Genomic DNA, 22,631 nt, shown 5'->3' on the forward strand with positions numbered 1-22,631 from the left:
TTTTCAAAACGGATAATTAAGATCTTTTAGAAACTAATAGAAGTTTATAATTAATCCTAATTGGTTTAGGAATTGGATTAAATCATTTGGACCCTCCACATGATAATTGGGTCGTAGGTAAGGTGGGCTTAGGTTCGGTTTGAGGTCGGCTTAATATTTTGGCCATAACTTATTCGTTATAACTCGGATTTGGGCTTATAATATATCGTTGGAAAGCTCTTTTAAGGACCCATCCAACTATTCAATCATTGGACCCACATTATAGACCAAAATAAACTGAACTAAATGTTTTTATAAAAAGGCCACGAAATGAATGATTTAAAAGGACACGAAATGAATTATTTTGGGTTTAAAGGCACGAAAAGTGGAAAATAAGTCATGGTTTGGGGAAATGGGCTAGAAGTTGGGTTGGTTTATGAAATGGAAATATGGGTTTAAGCACTCCAAGAATAAATACTCAACCCGACCAATAATGGCGGTGAAAGGTGTTCATCATCGGGTTTGGTTTTGGGGAGACATTTTTAGGTGTCTACAATGCCAAATCACTATTCATAAGGATTTTGAGCAAAAAAAATAGGCATGAATTAAGGGCATAACCGGTACTTTACTGTTCATAAGCAAAAGTAAAAAAAAGGCAACCTTAAACCTTGAATTTGGCTTTTAAGGGTTATGGATTATATTGTCAATCATTAAATTTGTGATGTAAGGTTAAACCGAAAGAGATACCGGATATGACTAGCTATGGCACGCGCATTGCGCGCGTTAGCTACCCTAGTATTTGGGAAAAGAAAGTGTAAATTTAAACTAATACTCCATATTTCGTACTTTTTAAAACAGGTTTACTCTAAACCCTTAAAAGGTCTGCGCTATGGCTGCTATCCCATAATTGGACAATCATATAAAGACTCAACCTATTTATTTATTAGTATTAGATGTATCTATCCCTTTTATAACTGTGAGGGCCCTGACGGGTCATAACTAGAGGTGTCAAAAGCACACCCGACTCAAATCGATCCAAAAAATATCCGATTCAGATTTGGACTCGCGTGGTCATAGCAATTTAGTACTCCCTCCGTTTTTAAATACTTGCTCCATTTCTCCATGCGCGGAGTTTTAGGAGAAATTGGAGAAAGTAATAAAATATGGAGGTAGTGGGGTTGGTAGAAGAATAAAAAATTGTAAAAGCAAAAGTAGTGGAGGAGAAAGAATATGATATTAATAAAATATAATATTTGTTGGGTCCACTAGAGAATTAAATTAAATATAGTAAAAGCTTACTAAATGAGAAAATGGAGCAAATATTTAAAAGCAGCCGAAAAAGAAAAGTGGAACAAGTATTTAAAAACGGAGGGAGTATGACTTAAGTTTAAAAATTTACCCAACTCGACCCGACCATATCAGACCCGATCTGAATTGACACCCGTAGTCATAAGGGTTCCGTAGTATTGCTCTCTCTCAGATTAGTGAGATATCCATTGAAGCGCACTCAACGTTCTCCATTGAAGCGAAGTTGGCGTTCTCCGTTGAAACTAGTTCTTGTATCCCCCATTGAAGCAGCTTCTGAGGTAAGTTGTTTGTATTTGTTATCATCATATCAAATATCTCTAAAATTATGAGAGCGATAATTGAATCAAATATCCCTATGGCCTATAATTATGAATAAAATTTGGTTGCTAATGAATAAAACTATGAATTCAGAGCTCTTTCCCTCCTGCCCTGCCTCAGGGACGGGCCTGCTTGAAATTCATATTCAAATTCATGGTCATGTTGTTATATACATATGTATATATTAATCGTATAATGCATTAATTAATCATTAGAATTATTATGAATCAATCAATCGTAGGATGTTGGCGATATTAGATTAATAATCGATTTTGCTTTCAAAAAAAGAGAAAAGATTAATAATCGATTCCGTTCATGTTGCTGGCTTGGCTTGGCTGTTATATGAATTCAATTTCCATGATCAATTTCAATTCAAATTCGTGTTGTACCCAAAAATTGATGGTCTGGTTGTTATATTTGTGTTATTTATTAATTAATAATTAGAATAAAGCTTGATAAAAGATACTATCTTTTGTTGTTTTCAGGGATTGAGTTCAATATTTCTGGAATTCACTGCCCTAAACCCTAGTATAAATTCGGATTCGGATATGGATATGCCGTTAAATCCGTGTACTACTAGTATCTTACATGACAATACTGATAGTAAAAGGCTACTACGAGTAGTTGATAGGTTGAGCAATATACCTGATGAAGTGTTGATTCGGATAATGTCTTTGCTTCCGACTAAGGATGTTGCTGCTACTTGTGTCTTGTCTAAGAAACTGATGCGCGTCTTGTGTTTGATCACCACCCTCGACATAGACGATTCACCTATATCTCACTGTGTGCATTTTCCCAATAAAATTCACAAGTTTCCCTCTTTTGTGACCTTTGTCAATAATGTTCTCCAAGCACACCGATCTCAATATCTCACCAGGTTTAGGCTTGGAGTGGGTTCAGACATGGTCCGCAGATATGTTTATAGGTGTACGAAGCATTGTTTACCTGATGTAAAACCCCTGCTCATTTGTTCGTGGATCTCTCTCCCCTTAACCTGTTGTGGCCTTAAGGAGCTCGACCTTTGCATTCACGTGAGAGAACCAGATGATGGTCATCCGTTGCCCCCAGAGATATTCACTTGTCAAACATTGGAGGTGTTGAAGCTTGATGTCAATCTCCCTGTTGATCGAGTTTCCACCACTTTTCATCTTCCTCTATTGAAACTGCTCCACCTCCGCGTGTCTCATATATATGGGGATGGTAGCTTTGTGTCAAGCCTGGTTTCTTCTTGCCCCTTACTTGAAGACCTCATGGTGGAAGCATTGCTGGACCATGTCCAATCTATTATTATCTCTTCACCTTCTCTTCGGATTTTTTTGTTAAAAATATATACTGTTGAGTGTGATAACACTGACTTTTTGTGTCTTGATACTCCTAATTGGAGTATCTTCATTACAATTCTAATTTAGCAGTACAGCAATCTATTACAAACATGGATCGTTTGATTCAAGCAAGCATTAATATTTGTGACTTGATAAGGAGTGCACATTCATATCAGGATTGCCGTCAACAAATACTAGGCATCATGAGGTGCTTGACCAATGTTGACAATTTGAAATTGCTCGGGTCGTGCTTAAAGGTTGGTTGGTGTCAATTTCTTATTCTATTGGTAAATAAACTAATTGACTGCTTAATTAGCTTATTAATATAAAATATTTGGCTGCAGCCTTTCAACGTTGATGGGTTGAAGGATCAACTGCCCATGTTTCGCAATCTGAAATATTTAGAGCTGGGTAATAGAGGATACAACTGTTGGGAAAGGGTGCTGGAAGCATTTCTTATCTGTTCCCCCGTCTTAGAAACGCTTGTTTTTCCACAGGTACGTAGGTGATTCTGTGCTTTTTACTCTGATCTATTAATTCCTACTCTTATGTGATCTGATGTACTTAGGCAATGGTGTAACAATATTATCATTACTGTCACGTACTTTGCAGTTACTTATAGAACGTGCTGCAGAGCAGAGGGTGCATTTGGAACAACAGTTTTGCAAGAGAGGTCTAGCAATCGTTCCTCCGTGCTGCAAGTTTCATCTCAGAAGAATCGTGATTAAGAATTGCTATGGGAATGAACGAGAAATTGGTTTGATCCAGTTTCTGCTGAAACATGCATTAGTTTTGGAGGAATTGCTCATATCTCAATTCGAGGGCCTTTATCCACATTTTCCAATTGTAGATAAGGTGGAACTCCAAAGGACATTACAGAATTTACCAAGGGCCTCACTCACCTGCTCAATTCAAGTATTGTGATCTGATCATCATCATGCTCTCCAACATTAAACTTCTTAATTATATCGTCAACTTGTTATTTATCTTAATTATGTCCTTCCATAAAACTTCTTTATCTTCAGTTTCTGTTAATTTCTGGTTTTATTTCTAAAGTTTTTATTTTGGATCGGATTAATAAGTGTGTTTCTCTTCCCTTAGTTTTCTTGTGTGTGTAGTTTCAAGTCAGATGACGAGAGGACCCCTGCGTATTCTATTGTTGATGAGACATTTCCTCCTTTGCTTTTTTTTTTTTTTTTTTTTTTTTTTTTTTTTTTTAACAATAAGCTTGTCCAAATTCCCAAAACATTTTTGTCTTCAATCTATGTATGTTTATTAGGTTGATCAAGTTATATACTCGGTAGGAAATCGAGGTTGTTAGATGAAGAGCAAGAAAGGGGAGACCTTGGAGAAGCATATGCAATAGCAATGGTGACTGCATTTGGTTCAAATATGTAATGTAATGTATCCAATATAGTCTCTTTATTTTTCATTTCAGAGGTACTCTTCTTCTTTAATTTGTATTTAGTTGCTTGTTACTTATCACTCATTGTTATACCTTCTAATCAATTTTTTGTTTAGAGAGAATCAAGTTAGTTCAATAATATGTTCAAATTGTTTAGGTTATCTCTGTTGTCTATATTTTGATGATACAAAGACAATGAAGAAAGTTAGTATTGATAATATTGAAATAAGAAATGAAAAGAAACAGGTTATTTACAAGTTAATTGATGTCAAATAGTTGATTATTCCATATTACATGATTAATGGTGATAAGGAGTAATTATAAACTTGATATAAATAAAGAGAAAGGGACAAGAAATCGCTATGAAGTGCCTCATCATCTATTATTAATTTGCTTATAATATTATAACTGCATGATTATATAACATGTAATCAGTACTTCCTATGCTTTTATTTTGAGTAATCTGTCATTGCATTATCTGGTTTCCTTATTTGATCATCATGCTTTCACTTTGTGTAGTAATGCTGATGTGATTCTCTTTATTCAACTTTAAGAAAACATGTGTTTATTCTGATAAGCTCATAAATATTGGCATTGTTAACTCTTTTATGCTGTCAAAATTTACTTACTAGATATGCTATAGAGGAATTGACATTTCTATTAGATTAGTTATGATAAGTATGTTGCTTGTTTTTGGCGAAATTTTTGCAAGCTATAATGTTGTTTATATCTACCTTTGTATTGTCAGTTTATCCATCTAAATTTGTCTGGTGTGTGCTAGCATTGTTTTGTCATTATGGTGGCAAAAGGTCTGTGCTACTTAGGAACAAATGAGAAATTAGCTTTGTGAAGCACTGAAGCTTTATTCATTTATGTCTACATTATTTATAATTTGAGTATACTGAGTAGGTGCTGAGATTCATGCGAATAATGACTACTCTTTCTATAATGAGAAATTGGTTTGATTGTTGTGATTGTATTGCTTTCTTTCCTGGTCATTGAAGTCATAGTGTATTTTAAATTTTCAAATTCTTGTTTGATTTCTTCAACTACTTCTGAAATCCCAAGGTTTCTTCGTTTCAATTCGTTTGCTTGTTGGTTTCCTAATTTCAGTCGTGAAAAACAGTGTTTTTGGGCTATTGGTTTTATGGTGTTCTTGCTTCACTTGGATTATGGCCGAAAGAAGCATAGATCTTGTTCTTAGGTCTCGATAATGCTGGAAAAACCACCTTGCTTCTTAGGAGTGAGAATTTTGATTTTGTAGGTCTGATTTTTAATTAGGGTTTTTGGCCCTTTATATGAGTATTTTAAGATTAGATTTATTTGTTAATGAGCTGCTTTAGTTCTAACCACTAGGGTATCGCTCATGAGATTTTGATATGTGCTACCCTTATCCTACATGGTTGACAATTCATGTCTTATGTAGGATGTGCATGTTATTTCGGGGATCTTTGTTTGATGATAGTTTACCCCATGAAAATATATGTCTTCTTAAGCCTAATGTTAGCTCACTTCATACGAATATATGCTTGTTGATTGAGGAATGTCATAGCGATGACAATACTGACATTGGTCTCTTTTTATACAGGTTTCCCATTGTAGAACCTGATCCTGGTCATACAAAATTACGCCTTTCAATGGAGGGATTGGAGGCCATTAAGAGAATAACAACACCAATTTCCGCTGTTGCTGTAAGCTAATGTTGTTATTTTGAATATTTCTTTCAACTTAGCCTCTATCCATTCTCTAATACTGCTCGTTTATCTATTTTGATTTTTTTTTCCACCTACATTAAGATGGTGTACATAAAATTTTGTCTTTAGCATTACCTGTACAGAGATTATTGATACTAAGCTTCTTGCATATGTAGATTTATGTGTTTCTCTTTACTTCATTGTGGTTATATATTAAGGTGATTGGACCCTATAGATCTGGCAAACCTTTTCTACTTAATCAGTTTCTGTCACTTTCTGTAATGGAAGTAATGTACTAATTTTGTGATACTATATACTTTAAAAAGTTGCTGTGAAAGTATAATAGCTTGAATTTTGTCTAATCATAATTACTTTTAAAACTATTTTCTAACAAGTTTTTGGGGTTGGACACATGCGAGATACTAAAACCAAAGGTATGATTTATTAAATTAGAATTTTACTCTTTTGGAAATATCATGATATTTATTGATTTTTGCTATGAATTATTTATTTTTCCTGAAATTTCACTATGTAAAAGATGGTTGGTGGTGTCAAGACATCTGTACTTTACCTTGATACAGAGGGATTTGAAAGCATTGGTAAATCAAATGTTTATGATGAATTGATGACTGGTAAATATTGCTCTTTCATTAACTTTGAATCTGGAATTCATTGATGAGTAGGTTTTTGTAAAGCCTTTCTGATGTTTCTTCCACAGGATTTTTGCGCTGACTACTGTAATGAGTTATGTACTTATCCATAACTTGCCTGCGACGGTATGTTTTCTCTACCTGTATCACTCTTTTCTCTTTTCCTTATCATTGTGTATTTTCTATTTATTAATATTTCTTGTAGTAGTTGAAGACTTAAAGATGGACTCTTTCTTTCGTTTGGCCCTGCCTACACAATGATGTATTTCAAATGTCATATTATGATGTACTTGTGCTGCAGAGTGATTGGTGTTTACTTGTACAGAGATTATTGATCAAAAGTCTCCGGGATATGTCGACCTCTTGATCGATTTGCTCGCTTGCATTCGGGGTATGCCCAATTCTGATTTTATTAACTCCATTAAAGCGGGTTCAAGGATTAAAAGATGAGTGTTCCATTGTTTCTGGGTTTGTGAAGAGCTTCAAACTCATATTCGTAGTTAGTTTCAGTTTCATCTTGTCAAGTTACTCTATTAATGTTTTTAGTTCCTAAATTTTGCCGATTTTTTTATTTCTTTTTTTATTTAGATCTGATTATTGCTAATTATTGGTGGGTGTTAGTTGTAAAGAGAGTGGTGGTGGACTGTTGGTGGGATAAAGATGGATTTAGATGATTTTAGAGGAATATTGGTAAATTCAGGGGTAGATATTTGAGGGATATAGAAACTGCCATAAAGGTAGCATCTTTTGGTTATGGAGATGAGCTTAGAGTTTTTTTTTTTTTTTTTTTTTTTTTTTTGACAGAAGAGCTTAGAGTTAGGAGAGATGGTATTGTTGAGAAATTATACACATATTAACATAATTGGAAGCTGTAGTTTGTAATGATGATAAAAATAATAATGGGTTTGTTACTAATGCTGTAGTTGAGGCTGTTTTTGGGATTGATAGGGAGGTGATTCTTAGGAAATCGAATTCGCCTTCCACCCTGGTTTCGATCCGTGGTGGGGATGATATTGATGAGGAGGCCGAGGACGAGGTGGATGTGGAGGAGTTGGAGCAAAGATTGCAAGGGAGAAGGTTTGTTGAGAATAAAGATGAGGATGAGGAAGATGATGGGCTTAGGAGGATTCCTTCTGTTAGAGAACATATTGAAAACATTAACCATGTTGCTTTTCTGTTAGTAATTTGGTATGATTGATTTTGAAGCTCATAGTAATTATAATTATGTGTTTGTTGAATTGATTTAATGTGAGTAGTTATAGTTATAACCATGTTTAGTTTTGATTTGAGTTTCTCTATTTTGATGTGACTATTAGTGAGAATTGGAATAACGGTTACTCATACTTTATCGATCAATAATGTAAAGTAGCATTACATTGACTTGAGAATTTATGTATATGCTGACAACATGGTTGATAATAGTTACTTCGTATTTATGAGCTATAATAAGTGAATTTTAAGTGTTGTAAGTGTTATCAAATCTATTCGGGTAGCTCAAAGGATTGGAGTTTCTACTGTTTTCTTGGATGTGGGTTGATGATCTTCATGCTTAAAAAATTCACAAATTCCTGAGATGAATATTTCTTCACCATTGTAGTTTTGGCTTAAACATATTTTTTAGTTGAAAAGTTGAAGGCGTGAAAGTTACGTTTTTTTAGTTGGTCTTTCTTTTGAGAACATTTTTGTGTGTAAGCTTCTCAGGCTGTTTCATTTTAAGATTTGCTGATAGAGCTGGTTGGGCTGAGAAATAGGATAGAAAAGAAAGATGCATACTTGTGAGAACTGGAAGAACAAGTAATTATTCCTTTATATACAGCCCAATTGATTAGCTTATTAGCTAACATGTGCTTTCAAAATGCCAGATTTTGTAATTTATAGTCTCTTTTCCTGTTTTCTGTGATTATTTTGCTGATTCTTTTGCTGCCTTGAAGTTCGTAGGATATCAGAACCTCATACAGCGTAATCAACAGCTCTTTGGAGATGGGAATGCTCCTACTGGTGGTGTAGCTTTACCTTTTATTCCAGTTCAGGTAATTCGAAGTGCTGAATGATACCTCTTGCCTAATTCAATTCAAATCTTTTTTTTTTTTTTTCTTTTCTTTTCTTTTCTTTTCTTTTGCAGTTGTAACTTGTATGTCTTTATGATTCATTCTAAGCAGGATTGAAGCGTATTCAGAGTTTTCTCTCTCTTATTATAGCTGAGGTAACTAGGTAAGGTGTTTCTTCTTTAGTTTCTGTCAATGATGAACTGTAATGGTTTAGATTATTGAATTTTCTTCGGTAGATAAAGTTTGAAACTTGATCTTTTTCGCTCATTTTCAACTCTCTCTCCTGATCAGTATGAAAGCAAAAACTGCAGAAGCTGAGAATAGGATCGTTGGATGCTCCAGAAAATGCAAGACGCTAAGCGTCTTAATGAGGTATTTATCTCTCTCAATAGATTTTTCTTGAGAGTAAATGAAATATAGAATTTAATTTAGCGTTGGGCAGGTAGTTGTATGATATGTATCAACTGCAGTATGAATCAGATTTTCTATATTGCCACATTTTTAAAATCCCTGTTAAGGCTACTGAATTATGCCAAGTTTGTTCTTCGTTGTTTTTTCCACTGGGAAATTTCAGAGATTAGTCCCTCAACCCAACTCCAACAAAGGCTGAACTAATTAGATCCTAACACAATTACCACATTTAGTTGCATTATCATGATTCCTATAGCAAGGTAGCTCAGATTGCTCCGGGCACTAATCCAATTATTCATTTCATTTTTCATGTCCCGAACTTTCTGTCGTTCTTTTTTCATTAGTCATGTATATTCTTATACTTTGCTTAGAAAACAATCATGTTTAATTTAAATTTTCTGTCTATACTTTTCAGGAAGAATTTATCAAAAGCTAATTGTTTGCCAATCTAGCTCTGAGAATGGACAATTAGCAGGGAAAAGCGTACGTGAAAGCATGCATTAGCTAATAAAAAAACCTAAATTGTGCAAAGATGTACAGATGAAATCAAAAGATTGTGTTGTAATTTTGAGCTTGAATTTTTTTCTAAGTAATTTTACAACACTAAGAGGTTAAGTTGATAATACATGTGTACATATATTTGTTTTAGTTAGGAAAATTTGATAATTACCTCCAACTATTGTTGCCAAAATTGAAAACACCACCTCAAGAATTTTTATTTTTATTTATTTTTATTTTTTTTTTAAAAAAAATTTACCACCTAGTTTTTTCCAAATGTTTTCAAATTTTCACCTTTTGTGCGACATGACGTCATCATGGGCCCACACTTTCGTTTTCCCTCACTCTTCCCTCGATTTCCCTCTTTCTTCCCACGATTTCCTTCCAATTTCATCTTTAATTTTGCAAATTAGGTTATAATTGCTACAATCTAACCTACAACGAACTGAATTAAGTAGTTTAATTAGGGTTTGGGTAATCAATTTGGGGGTTTTTGCTCAATTAAAAAAAATTAGGGTTTATGAATTAATTAGTTGGACAATTAAACATGTAATTAGGGGAAAAACATAATTTAAACTTGTAATTGGGGCGAAAACACTAACATGGTAGCGGTGATTAATGAATTCATAAACCCTAATTTTACATGTAATTGGGGCGAAAACACTAACATTTAATGAATTACATGTTTAATTACCCATTTAAATTATGTTTTTACCCTAATTACATGTTTAATTGTCAAGTTATTCATCCAATTAATGAATTCATAAACCCTAACTTTTCGAATTTAGCAAAATCCCCAAATTGATTACCCAAACCCTAATTAAACTACTCAATTCAGTTCATTGTAGGTTAGATTGTAGAAATTATAACCTAATTTGCGAAATTTTTGTATTTGAAATCAAATTTGAGAGATGAAATTGAAAGAAGGGAGTAGAAGAACAGGGGAAATCGAGGGAAGAAAGAGGGAAAACGAAAGTGTGGGTCCCATGATGACGTCATGCGGCAAAAAGGTGGGAATTTGAAAACTTTTGGAAAAAACTATAGGTGGTAAAATTAAAAAATAAAAAATAATAATAATAAATAAATAAAAAAAAAAAACTTGAGGTGATATTTTCAATTTTGGCAACAATAGTTGATGGTAATTATCAAATTTTCTTTTTAGTTATAAGAGAAATATTTTAGTAAAGGTTCAATTTCACTATCATGCCTTCAACCACAATTTTATTAGAGCATGGCTTAAGCCTCTGCATCCTGTCGTAATTCTTACTTTGACCATTTTGATCTTCAGGTAAGAATGAACAAGATGACTAATATTAATTTGTGAATTAAACTAAATTAATAGTACTAGTGCTTTCAAAAAAAAAAAAAAAATTAATAGTACTCGATTAGTGATAACATTTTTTTTTTGGTGTTTAGAGAGCCACAAGGGCGGGATTAGTGATAACATATAAGCCATCAATTATTAGCTTTGTTGATTTGTTTGTTTTAGCTGTAATCTTATGTTTCTTGTTGGTAAGCACAAAAGGAACTTTGTTCATTGGTTGCTCATAGAGATAGCTTCCTAAAATAGGGGAGTGATGAAAGATAAAAGAATCAAAAGGTTTAGAGGTGGTCAAGTAGAAGAGGGGGATGTATGTCATTTCAATAGCACTTGTATTATTGCCTTATTGGCTGTCTCATTGCTCGGTTTTTTTTTTTTTTTTTTTTTTTTTTTTTTTTTTTTTTGACAAAGGATACAAGCAAATTATATATTATTACTAAAGCAAATAGAGTTAACTGCCGCTTCTCCTGTGATTAAATGAGCTCTGTGGACGCGATGACGGTCCGCCTTATGAACACTACAAACCCGGAAGGAAGAACCAAGATGTAAAATCCTCCGAATGAGCCAAATATAAGCAACACTACCTTGCCCCTCCCCGCGAAGCAGGGTGAGCAGGTTAAAAGAATCAGTGAAAACCGTGAGGGACAGGAACCCTCGATCAAAAGCCCACTGTAGGCCATACATGCATGCCAACGCCTCCGCATGTAAAGCTGAGGAGCAAACCCCGTAGACCCGTAGTTACCACTACCACCGATCCGCTTGTCAAGTGGGTCATCATTGTCCAAGCACCATCCCATTCCTGCCTGATGAGAATCTTTGAACCAAGAGCCATCTATTTGAAGAGAAAGTAAAGCACTCCCCTGGGAATCCAGGGCGAGCTGGGCACTGTAAAACCCAGGTGGAGGAGAAGCCCCACTACTTGCCGGCGGCGTATTAGGTGTAGTAGGGGCGGCGTCCGAGTTGACAAAAATGGAATAATTTTCCATGGTCTCCACAAACAAAGAATCAAAAGGCCGGGATGCCGAAGCATTCCTAAAGATCCTGGAATTACAACATAATTACAAGCTCCAAAGCGTACCTACAAAGGTACCTAAGCGAGAACTAGAAGGTCCATCCTGACTGATAAAAAGTCGGATATAATCTTGGATCCAATCTGAGAGAGAAAGGTCTCCATTAACTTCTGAGCGAATGCCTAGGCATCCACCCCTCCACACTGATCGTGCACTATAGCACATTCTAAATAGGTGTTGCAACCTCTGGTTCCGAACAACAAATATCACAGAACACATCTTGGATTAGAACTCCTCTATGATTGAGTTCCACCTTGACCGCAAGCGCGCGGTGTAGAAGTTTCCATAAGAACAACTTCCACTTAGGTTGGATCTGGAGAGACCAAAGAACCTTCCAAAAAGAGTTAGTACCGGAAGGTGTAGAATCAGAAGAAAGTTATGACTAAAAAAAACCGTTTGATTTATTCTGGTTTGTAAACACGATCAATAAAGTAGCCTAAAAAAATAGGTAATTTATAACATAATTATTGATAGATGAATATAATAATGAATAGTCATTAAATTTGGTAATTGATAAAAAAAAACATATTAATTGGAATTAGGGCCTGTTCTGATTGACTGAACTGAGCTGAGCTGAATTTATTGGAGCTGAACTGAACTGAATATTTTATGAGAGAAGGAAATTAAGATAAGACTGAACTGAACTTATTGAAGTTGAACTGAACTGAAAATAAGCTGAAAATAAAATAGTCGAAGGAAAAAAGAAATAGAGCGAAAAAGAGAGAAAGTGGTCAAGAGAGATAGAGTGACAAAGAAGGAGACGAAGAGAAAAAGGGCCCAGAAAGAAAAGGGAGCGAGGTCAAAAGAAAGATGAATATAATGAGATAGAGGGACCGAGGGGGAAATAGAGGAAGAAGAGCTATGGAAAAAGGAGCAAGTGCAACCTATAATTTTCAAAGTTTTTTAGAGGATGAAATAGGTACAATAAGGAATAGGAAAAAAAGACAGAAAGAAAGAAAGTGAAGAAAGTGAGAAAAGATTTTGAGCCAATAAAGGAAGAAGGATTAAGTGAGAGGATAGTTTTCAAACTATTAAAAAAAAATAAGAGAGAGCAAGGGGACAAGGCCAGGGGAAGATAAAGGGAAAGAGAAAGAATAAGTGAGAGGGAGGGGGGAGCTGAAAGAAGGATGTTTTAGGAAAATAGATGAAGGTAAAGGTGAGAAACACTTCAAAAGACCATTCTTAGTGTTTAATTGTGGAAGAGAGTTAGAGGCTATATGTTAGGGAGGCAAATGGAGAGAATCTACTAGGAATGTGAAATGAAGAAATTAGAATCGTGAGGGGCTGCTAACTTATGAGGAAAGAGAAAGAGGTAGATGATGAATTCTTTATTAGAGGACCATCTTTAGTATGTTATAAAGGATTTAGGAAAATGATACTTTTCAAAAAGTTTCCAAATATTGTAAAACTATATAAGTCAACTACTAAAATGTAAAGGAAGATGGAAAAAGGTGAGGAGGAGAACTAAAAAGAGAGGAGTGACAATTATGGATCAACTTTGTAAATTTTGCTATATCATAAAATAAGGAAGGAGGAAGGGAGCAATAGATGATCATCAATTTTAGTTATGGATTAACTTTGTAAATTTTGCTATATCGGCTATTCAGCTTTTACATACCAGTTTATGAAGATTATCTTTTTCATAATAAACAGTAAACGTTCTTTCATGGCTATCCATAATGACAAGCTTAGAATAAAAACCGATCTTATTCAATCTATACCTTCAGCATACAAGTATACAACAAACTGCTCGAACTCCCGCAACCTCGCCATACGAATTCCCGCAACCAGCCATCTCCGATCCACCGACTTCTCATCACAGCAACAACAGAGCAACGACAACCGCTACTCAGCTTGCAACTCCAGCCGCAAGCCACCATCTTGCCCTGTTATAGCTACTCTTCTCATCACCTCGCAAAAACCTTCAATCGGACCCCAATTTCGATCTAATCTCTTCATGGGCTCAATGAGGTTAAGGGGATTTTCAAGGTGGTTTTGGGGGGTCGAGGAGGGCTGGCTGGGTGGTTATGGGGGTCAGAGATAGGTAGTAGAGGTCGGCTGCTGATTTCAGTTGTGAAGGAGTGTTGGCCGACCGATTTCCAGCGAGGTTAAGGGATGGGGATAGAGTTCCGGCGAGGCTAGGGGGTGGGGAAATTAAGGGTGGCCGAAACTTTGGATAATTTTTTTTTTTTAGTTATTTTGTTTTAAATGTTTTTTTAAATTTTAATTTCTAACCATTCACGTGTTGCCATGTGGCGATTAAAAAAAAAGTAAAAAAAAAAAAACTTGTTTAGCAGGTCACCGGTAATTGGGACTGTTGGAGGAAAACTGGCCCCATAGTTGGGATTGTTAAAAAATAAACTGTAGTTGGGATTGTTAGAAGTAAATCGCCCATAATTGAGATTATTAAAATGCATTTTTCCTAAATTATAATGAAATAAGTTATTTTCAATACATCAACCTGTGTTTTTTATTTAAATACATTATTGATCAAAGCAATACATTAACAAGCGATTATTTAAAAACTGAGGAAAATTCTACTAATTAATTTCTACCTCTACTTAGCTTGACCTAGCTAAGAGAACACTCTAGTCACTTTTTACCCCAAAGGCAAAGATTAATAAACATTGTTGGATTTCATGCATGTTATCATCTATAATTCATGATTTTTGTAGCTTTCTAATAATGGGACTTGTTTTCGAGTTGCTTGCGTTTGCGAAGCCTAGACCTTCTTGCTGATTCCCTATTCGATATCATCCTCTTTAGCCTTCTAATATCTTGTTCCTCACTTTGCTCCTTGGTTGTTTGATCATCTGAACATAAAGTGTTGATGATGCTATTATTAGGGCTAGATGATGATGGTAAATCAATATTGAGAGTTGGGTTTAATGTTGTTAGGTCATGAAGTGGAAGATAAGAGTGGAGATTTGGTAAGAATTTATTATGATTTGATGAAATAATGCCAAATTGGGATGAATCAGTCTCATTGTTATTGGGTTGGTTTGAAAGAGGTGGTGGGAGATGAAATCTTCTATCATCATCGTCGTCAATTTGATACATTTTTTTTTCTTTTTCTCGAAATTTCCGAGCAAAATTTCTCGAATTTTTCGAGCAAAAAATGTAGAATGGTGGAGAGAGAACGACGTATAAGAAAAGGAAAAAGAAGGTTAAAAATTTAAAGCATAAGAGAGCATAATTTATAGACTACAAGATTCGATTCTACATCAAGAAGTTCAATTAAACTTGCCAAAGGAAAATGGGGCTACAAAAAAAAAGATAGCAAATGGTTTAATTTACAACAGGTGTAATGTATATATGTTTATTAGTCACCCTAATTCACGTAAAAGTTGATAATAACTTTGTGAAAACTTTAATATGATCTGATATGATTAAATATGTTATTGTTTTGTGTGAAATACTACTCCCTTCGTGTTTTTTTTAAGTGTTACAGTTTGACCGACACATAGTTTTAGGCAAATTAATTGACTTAAATAAAATAAGAGGTAAGTGGGGTGGTTGGAATATTAAAAAATTATAAAAGAAAGATAACGGGGTTAATAGTTTATTGAAAAGTAATGAATGTGATAAAAAAAGATATAATAAAAAAAGTAATAGTGGGTTTGGGTGGAGAACATGAGAGGAGAGAGATATAATATTTTAATGTAGTTTTTTGCTAAAAAAAAAAGGAAGTGTAACACTTGTTAAAACACAGAGGGAGTATGACTATTTGACAACCCAGTTCTAATATCTTACATGATAAGGCGGTGAAAATTTAAAACAATAAAGTAAATTTATTCGTTTCCCTAAGCTAGCACTACTAAAATACGAGTATGAAGTAATTTTTATGGTGCCGAATTGAAATAAAATTAAATTGAGATGTTATTCAGAGTGTCATCTCGATTTGAAAATCCTAACTTTTCCATTCAATATATCATTAAATTACCTTCTATTTTATTATTAAAAAAATATATTTTAGCTCCTTGAACAATTATTTCAGCCAAACAATTCAATTAGATACCTAATCATTTTTTACATCTTTTTGCCAATGGTTTTTTAATTTTTTTTTTTTTTTATGTTGATACTCATTAATTATGGAATTATAAGGAAATATATAATCTTTTTCAAGAAGATGTATTTTTGGTGGAATATTTTATAAGAATATGATCTTCATCAAATATTCCATGTTACTTCAATTTTTATTTTATTTATTATTTTTTTTTTTTGAATAGATGTTACTTCAATTTTGTTCAAGGCATTAAATATTCTTTATGCAAATAAATTAATTTGTCAAAAGTAATTAAAATAACGTATCGTGCATGACACGGGACATAACCTAGTTAATACTATTATTATTATTATTATTATTTTACCAAAATTCCCTCCAATTTGCAACAATATTTGTGCAAATTTAACTTTCCCATGGGGAATTTTGTTTTTCCATGACTAAGGAAAATGCTATACATAGCATTAAAATAAGGAAAATGCTATACATAGCCCTTAGGGCTATATATAAGCATTAAATTTACATTAGAAAATCGTAAAAAGTTAGGAAATCATAAAAATATAAACACTAATTACACTGATTTGCGCGTGTTTTTGTCATGAATTCCTAATTTTATACAATTTCCAAGTGTGTATTTAATGCTTATATATAGCCCTTAGGGCTACATATAACATTACCCATGATAAAAAGTAGAAAATATTGTATGGAAAAATTAAAAAGTAAGTAATGTTTTTTTAGGTATGTGTGTATTTTGTATAAAAGAGAAAAAATAAGTAATGATTTTTTTAGGTATGTGTATAATTTGTATGAAAAAGCTAAAATGTAAGTAATGATAGAGTGCTATTTGTAGTAATAGGATGAACATTTTGAGACACTAAGGGTCTGTTCACATTTACTGAACAGAACTGATTGGAGTTGAACTGAATATTTAATGAGAGAAGGAAATTAGGAGCTAAACTAATTGGAATTGAACTGAATTGAAATTAAGCTAAAGTAAACAGACCCTTAAAATAGTATATTTCCCTATAATTATGGGATGGAGAGAGTGATATTAAAATTTTATGTGGCTACTAGCTGCCACTATGGGCCTAGGGGCTAAGGCTCTATGTCGAACTCTCATCTGGTTTTGAGTTTAAGGGTATGTTCACATTTACTTAATTTCAATTCAGTTCAGCTCCAATCAGTTCAGTTCAGCTCCAATCAGTTCAGTTCAATTCAGTTCAGCTCCAATCAGTTCAGTTCAATTCAGCTCAGCTCTTAATTTCCTTCTCTCATAAAATATTCATTTCAGCTCAATTCAGTTCAGTTCAGTTCAAATCAGTTCAGTTCAGCTCAATTCAGTAAATGTGAACAAGCCCTAAGTCATAACGATTTAAATCACTCTATCCTCTAGTCATTTCATAGTCGATTGGATATTAGAAGTTCATGTCAATTTTGAAATTTCCTTCAACACGTTTTTAAATACTCTTACCAAAAATTGCGGTTTTAAAAATCTTAAATTTCTTTTTATATGAGAGGACAAGAACAGCACTGACGACTGTAATTCAGCTGGTAAGAGAAAGGAACTCTTCCATAAAACCATAAAAACGTTCGTTCTTTTCAACTCCCATCTCAAAAGTTTTAATTTTTCTTCTAGGAATTTCCCTTTTTTTGAATGATCAAATCATCAAAAATCTCATATTTTCTGGGTTTCAATTACCCAGTTTTTATTCTCCTTCTTTTCACCCCAATTTCAGTTAATTTGAACTGAAATTCACTTCTTTTTTTTTTTATTTATTTTTTTTTATTATTGCTCAGGGGCATTACTCCGAACGAGCCGCCGCCGCGGTTTGTAGGCAGATTGTTAAGGTTGTTCAGATTGTTAAGGTTTCGGGTTGTCGGTATTTACAGAAGAAGGTTGATTTCTTACCCTCTTTGTAATCATTGCTTTAACTAAATTCGTGTGCACATTGTGTTTGTTTATACATTGGCATATTCATACTATTCTTTGTTCTGTATTGCTGCTTTTTTTTTTTTGAATGTGTATACACCTTGAGTTCCTTTCCCACCTAAAAGAAGTTAAAGCAAAGGTAATGGAAAGGAGACACTATGTTTTCTATTTCATCATCATGTTTTTTTGTATTGATGTCTTTTGGTCTGTTGACTGTTTTGTTATTTTTACGAAAATGCTTATGAAATTCTTAGTAAAATGAACAAATTACTCTTCTTTTTCGGAATTTAGTTGCGATTCACGAACTTCATCTCGAATGTCAGACATTTTTAGAAGTTTTGATGCAATTTGAACTAAATTTGAAGTGATTTTCATGCGAGTGTTTAGGTTTGATGAGAGAGAATTTCAGGAAATTGCTTGAATTGAAGCTTTTGATTTTTTTTTTTTTTTTTTTTTTTTTTTTTATATATATATGGGAGGAATGGGCGGTTATTTGCCTTTACCGTGGTTAGTGGCTGGCAACTGGAGGTAACTGCTTGGTTAGTGGGGTACTGGGCTGTGGGTTTACCGTGGTTAGTTGATGGTAACTGCATGTATAGTTAAAGGGCTTTGGGTAAGGGTTTTATTGTAATTTTCTGGAATTAACGCCTAAAGGGGTGTAGCCGTGTAGTCATTAGGAATTACCTAAACTCAGCCAGCACTTTTTAAACGGGTTTGGGTAGGACACTTTATACTAGTATACAAGCCCGGCTCGGCCCGCTCATTTGATCACCTTTACTGCTCTACATCAACCACGTTAATTGCATCACATTCCAAAAGCACATGATGCTGAATATAATTTCTTCACCCAAAATTTCAAAGGTATGTATGTACTGTATGTTTGTATCATTTTATTTTTCTGAGTTCAATTTCAAACTAGTATGTTAGTAATATCGTTCTAATTTAGATCAATTGGTTTGATTTTGTTTTGGTTGCCTATTATTATTATAAAAAAATTCAATCTTTTGTCCTTGAAATTCATATTCAAATTCATGGTTATGTTGTTATATATACACATATATATATATTTATATTAATCGCATAATGAATTAATTAATCATTAGAATTATTATGAATCAATCAATCGGAGGATTTTGGTGTTATTAGATTCATAATCGATTTCATTCATGTTGCTGGCTTGGCTTGGCTGTTATATGAATTCAATTTCCATGATCAATTTCAATTCAAATTCGTGTTGTGCCCAGAAATTGATGGTCTTGTTGTGTTATTTATTAATTAATAATTAGAAGACAAAAGCTAATGAGTGCCCCCGGGGCGTTAAATAAGAGAATTAAAATGCAAATATTAGAGTAAAATTAACATTAATTACACCGAATGACGCGTGATTTTGTCATGAATTTCTAACTTAATACCATTTCAAGTTTTCAACCAATATAATTTATCCTTATCTAACACCCCGGGACGCTCGTTAGCAAGATCGTTGTATAAAGCTTGATAAAAGATACTATCTTTTGTTGTTTTCAGGAATTGAGTTGAACATTTCTGGAATTCAGTACCCTAAACCCTAGTATAAATTCGGATTCGGATATGCCGTGTACTACTAGTATCTTACATGACAATACTGATAGTAAAAGGCTACTACGAGTAGTTGATAGGTTGAGCAATATACCTGATGAAGTGTTGATTCGGATAATGTCTTTGCTTCCGACTAAGGATGTTGCTGCTACTTGTGTCTTGTCTAAGAAACTGATGCGCGTCTTGTGTTTGATCACCACCCTCGACATAGACGATTCACCTATATCTCATTGTGTGCATTTTCCCAATGAAATTCACAAGTTCCCCTCTTTTGTGACCTTTGTCAATAATGTTCTCCAAGCACACCGATCTCAATATCTCACCAGGTTTAGGCTTGGAGTGGGTTCAGACATGGTCCGCAGATATATTTATAGGTGTACGAAGCATTGTTTACCTGATGTAAAACCCGTGCTCATTTGTTCGTGGATCTCTCTCCCCTTAACCTGTTGTGGCCTTAAGGAGCTCGACCTTTGCATTCACGTGAGAGAACCAGATGATGGTCATCCGTTGCCCCCAGAGATATTCACTTGTCAAACATTGGAGGTGTTGAAGCTTGATGTCAATCTCCCTGTTGATCGAGTTTCCACCACTTTTCATCTTCCACTATTGAAACTGCTCCACCTCCGCGTGTCTCATATATATGGGGATGGTAGCTTTGTGTCAAGCCTGGTTTCTTCTTGCCCCTTACTTGAAGACCTCAAGGTGCAAGCATTGCTGGACCATGTCCAATCTATTATTATCTCTTCACCTTCTCTTCGGATTTTTTTGTTAAAAATATATGCTGTTGAGTGGGATAACACTGACTTTTTGTGTCTTAATACTCCTAATTTGGAGTATCTTCATTACAATTCTAATTTAGCAGTACAGCAATCTATTACAAACATGGATCGTTTGATTCAAGCAAGCATTAATATTGGTGACTTGATAAGGAGTGCACATTCATATCAGGATTGCCGTCAACAAATACTAGGCATCATGAGGTGCTTGACCAATGTTGACAATTTGAAATTGCTCGGGTCGTGCTTAAAGGTTGGTTGGTGTCAATTTCTTATTCTATTGGTAAATAAACTAATTGACTGCTTAATTAGCTTGTTAATATAAAATATTTGGCTGCAGCCTTTCAACGTTGATGGGTTGAAGGATCAACTGCCCATGTTTCGCAATCTGAAATATTTAGAGCTGGGTAATAGAGGATACAACTGTTGGGAAAGGGTGCTGGAAGCATTTCTTATCTGTTCCCCTGTCTTAGAAACGCTTGTTTTTCCACAGGTACGTAGGTGATTCTGTGCTTTTTACTCTGATCTATTAATTCCTACTCTTATGTGATCTGATGTACTTGGGCAATGGTGTAACAATATTATTATTACTGTCACGTACTTTGCAGTTACTTATAGAATATGCTGCAAAGCAGATGGTGCATTTGGAACAACAGTTTTGCAAGAGAGGTCTAGCAATCGTTCCTCCGTGCTGCAAGTTTCATCTCAGAAGAATCGTGATTAAGAATTGCTATGGGAATGAACGAGAAATTGGTTTGATCCAGTTTCTGCTGAAACATGCATTAGTTTTGGAGGAATTGCTCATATCTCAATTCGAGGGCCTTTATCCACATTTTCCAATTGTAGATAAGGTGGAACTCCAAAGGACATTACAGAATTTACCAAGGGCCTCACTCACCTGCTCAATTCAAGTATTGTGATCTGATCATTCATTCCGATATAAAACTAAGCAGCTAGCATATTCTCCTTAACGATGACATGGTTGCTCATGTTGGGGACTTTGGCTTAGCAAGGTTTCATTTTCATGTACCACAAAATAATAGTAGCTCAATTGCAGGTAGTTATAGGAACAATTGGGTATGCAGATCGAAGATGCAATCGGAGAGTTGATAGTAACAAACTAACAACTAACAAGGGATGTTCTCCTTAACGAACTACATATAATCCGTGCTATTCACCTATTAACCAAAACAAGCTAAAATGATAGTAGCTGCTAACATCGATCTACTTTACATGAATGAGAGTTTTATCCTCTTATTAACCAAAACGAGCTAAAATGATAGTAGTACAATGATAAAAACCAATTTTTTAGGGCTTTAACCACCCGCTTATATATTTGATTGAATCGATTATTTGACATATTCACATGGTATTAGAGTTAGTGATTTAATGAGACGAGGTTTAACTCTAATTATTAGTTAGTTAGAATCGATCTTTTAGTTAATTAGGAAATTGAGATTTGAATTAATTTACGCATGCTGGTAAAATACAATTATATTGATCTTATTCTATATGTTTGCTACATAGAAACAAGGACCATATAAACATGCATAATTAGAATATCTAGATATGTATGAGTAAATTGGGCTCTATATCTACTTGAACAATATATAGGTTAGTTTTGGCTAGGTTGAACGTATTGAGTTTGATATAATATACTTCGTACTAATTAATATTGTGTTTTATGTTTTATTATGTGCTGTATCCACGAGTTTAAAAGCTATTTTTTTAAAAAAAAAAATGTATAGACTAATATAAGCAAAACTTTTGACTATTCTAGTTGAGTAGTCGACTAATTGCACAAGAGGTTTGAGATTTCAGAATTATATGGTGCAGAAATTTTCAATTTCTATTGGTAAAAAGAATGATCGATGCTTATATTAGTTTTGTCTTTTGGGATAAAATTGATGGAATTGCAAACATATTCTTGTACAAAGTCTACCATTGTGCGGTCCGAATTCGTATATTCTACCGGCCACACTCCTTCAATCCGTGTTTTTGTGACCTTGTCACTTTCTTTCAACTTTTTTTTAAGCTGAACTTTGAATTAATGCATGAATGAAAGTACATTGAAATATTTATTATTTGCATTATACTACATATATTTTATCTATTTATATCCTAGATTTGTAGGTATATATGTATACCAGAATTATAATAGAAGTAGATTATATATTGATGGTATTGTCGTAAATTTCGTTAAACGTTACTCATTGAAATGGAAAATACACCAGGTCTACAAAAAAACAAATAAAGCAGCATTTTTTTTAAAAACCAAAACAAAGCAGCATATTGGATAACAAATGTAGAACATCTTGTAAAT

At 34.0% G+C, this 22,631-nt stretch overlaps 3 protein-coding genes across 9 annotated transcripts; all 3 read left to right on the forward strand.

Moving 5' to 3' along the window:
* Positions 1-1,443: 1,443 nt before the first annotated feature.
* Positions 1,444-9,783, forward strand: LOC145636431 (F-box/FBD/LRR-repeat protein At5g56420-like). 5 transcript variants are annotated; one of them, XM_081687993.1, is made up of 13 exons: positions 1,444-1,565; positions 2,091-3,184; positions 3,272-3,424; positions 3,540-4,326; positions 5,921-6,023; positions 6,422-6,460; positions 6,565-6,658; positions 6,745-6,802; positions 7,002-7,067; positions 8,608-8,706; positions 8,836-8,887; positions 9,016-9,096; positions 9,551-9,783. In XM_081687993.1, coding segments are annotated over exons 4-8 (252 nt in total). In that variant the 5' UTR covers positions 1,444-1,565; positions 2,091-3,184; positions 3,272-3,424; positions 3,540-4,324; the 3' UTR covers positions 6,759-6,802; positions 7,002-7,067; positions 8,608-8,706; positions 8,836-8,887; positions 9,016-9,096; positions 9,551-9,783. The 5 variants fall into 5 exon arrangements, with proteins under 5 accessions (XP_081544119.1, XP_081544118.1, XP_081544117.1 ...); XM_081687992.1 differs by having other exon boundaries at positions 3,540-4,321; XM_081687991.1 differs by having other exon boundaries at positions 3,540-6,023; positions 6,978-7,067.
* On the forward strand, positions 1,689-3,014 carry LOC145637333 (F-box/LRR-repeat protein At4g14103-like). The gene is made up of 2 exons (XM_081688793.1): positions 1,689-1,766; positions 2,091-3,014. The coding sequence occupies exons 1-2, from the start codon at positions 1,689-1,691 to the stop codon at positions 3,012-3,014; spliced, it is 1,002 nt and encodes a 333-aa protein (XP_081544919.1).
* Positions 9,784-17,564: 7,781 nt separating the features above from the next.
* Positions 17,565-21,392, forward strand: LOC145635388 (F-box/LRR-repeat protein At4g14103-like). Of its 3 annotated transcripts, XM_081686668.1 has the most exons (5): positions 17,565-17,615; positions 17,825-17,923; positions 19,482-20,561; positions 20,649-20,801; positions 20,917-21,392. In XM_081686668.1, exons 3-5 carry the CDS (start codon positions 19,545-19,547, stop codon positions 21,226-21,228), a joined length of 1,482 nt encoding a protein of 493 aa, XP_081542794.1. In that variant the 5' UTR covers positions 17,565-17,615; positions 17,825-17,923; positions 19,482-19,544; the 3' UTR covers positions 21,229-21,392. The 3 variants fall into 3 exon arrangements, with proteins under 3 accessions (XP_081542794.1, XP_081542793.1, XP_081542796.1); XM_081686667.1 differs by lacking the exons at positions 17,565-17,615; positions 17,825-17,923 and adding an exon at positions 18,451-18,818; XM_081686670.1 differs by lacking the exons at positions 17,565-17,615; positions 17,825-17,923 and adding an exon at positions 18,451-18,818 and having other exon boundaries at positions 20,944-21,392.
* The last annotated feature ends 1,239 nt before the right edge of the window (positions 21,393-22,631 follow it).

Source organism: Chenopodium album, chromosome 6 (genome assembly GCF_948465745.1).
Source record: "Chenopodium album chromosome 6, dcCheAlbu1.1, whole genome shotgun sequence".
NCBI classification, from domain to species: domain Eukaryota; kingdom Viridiplantae; phylum Streptophyta; class Magnoliopsida; order Caryophyllales; family Amaranthaceae; genus Chenopodium; species Chenopodium album.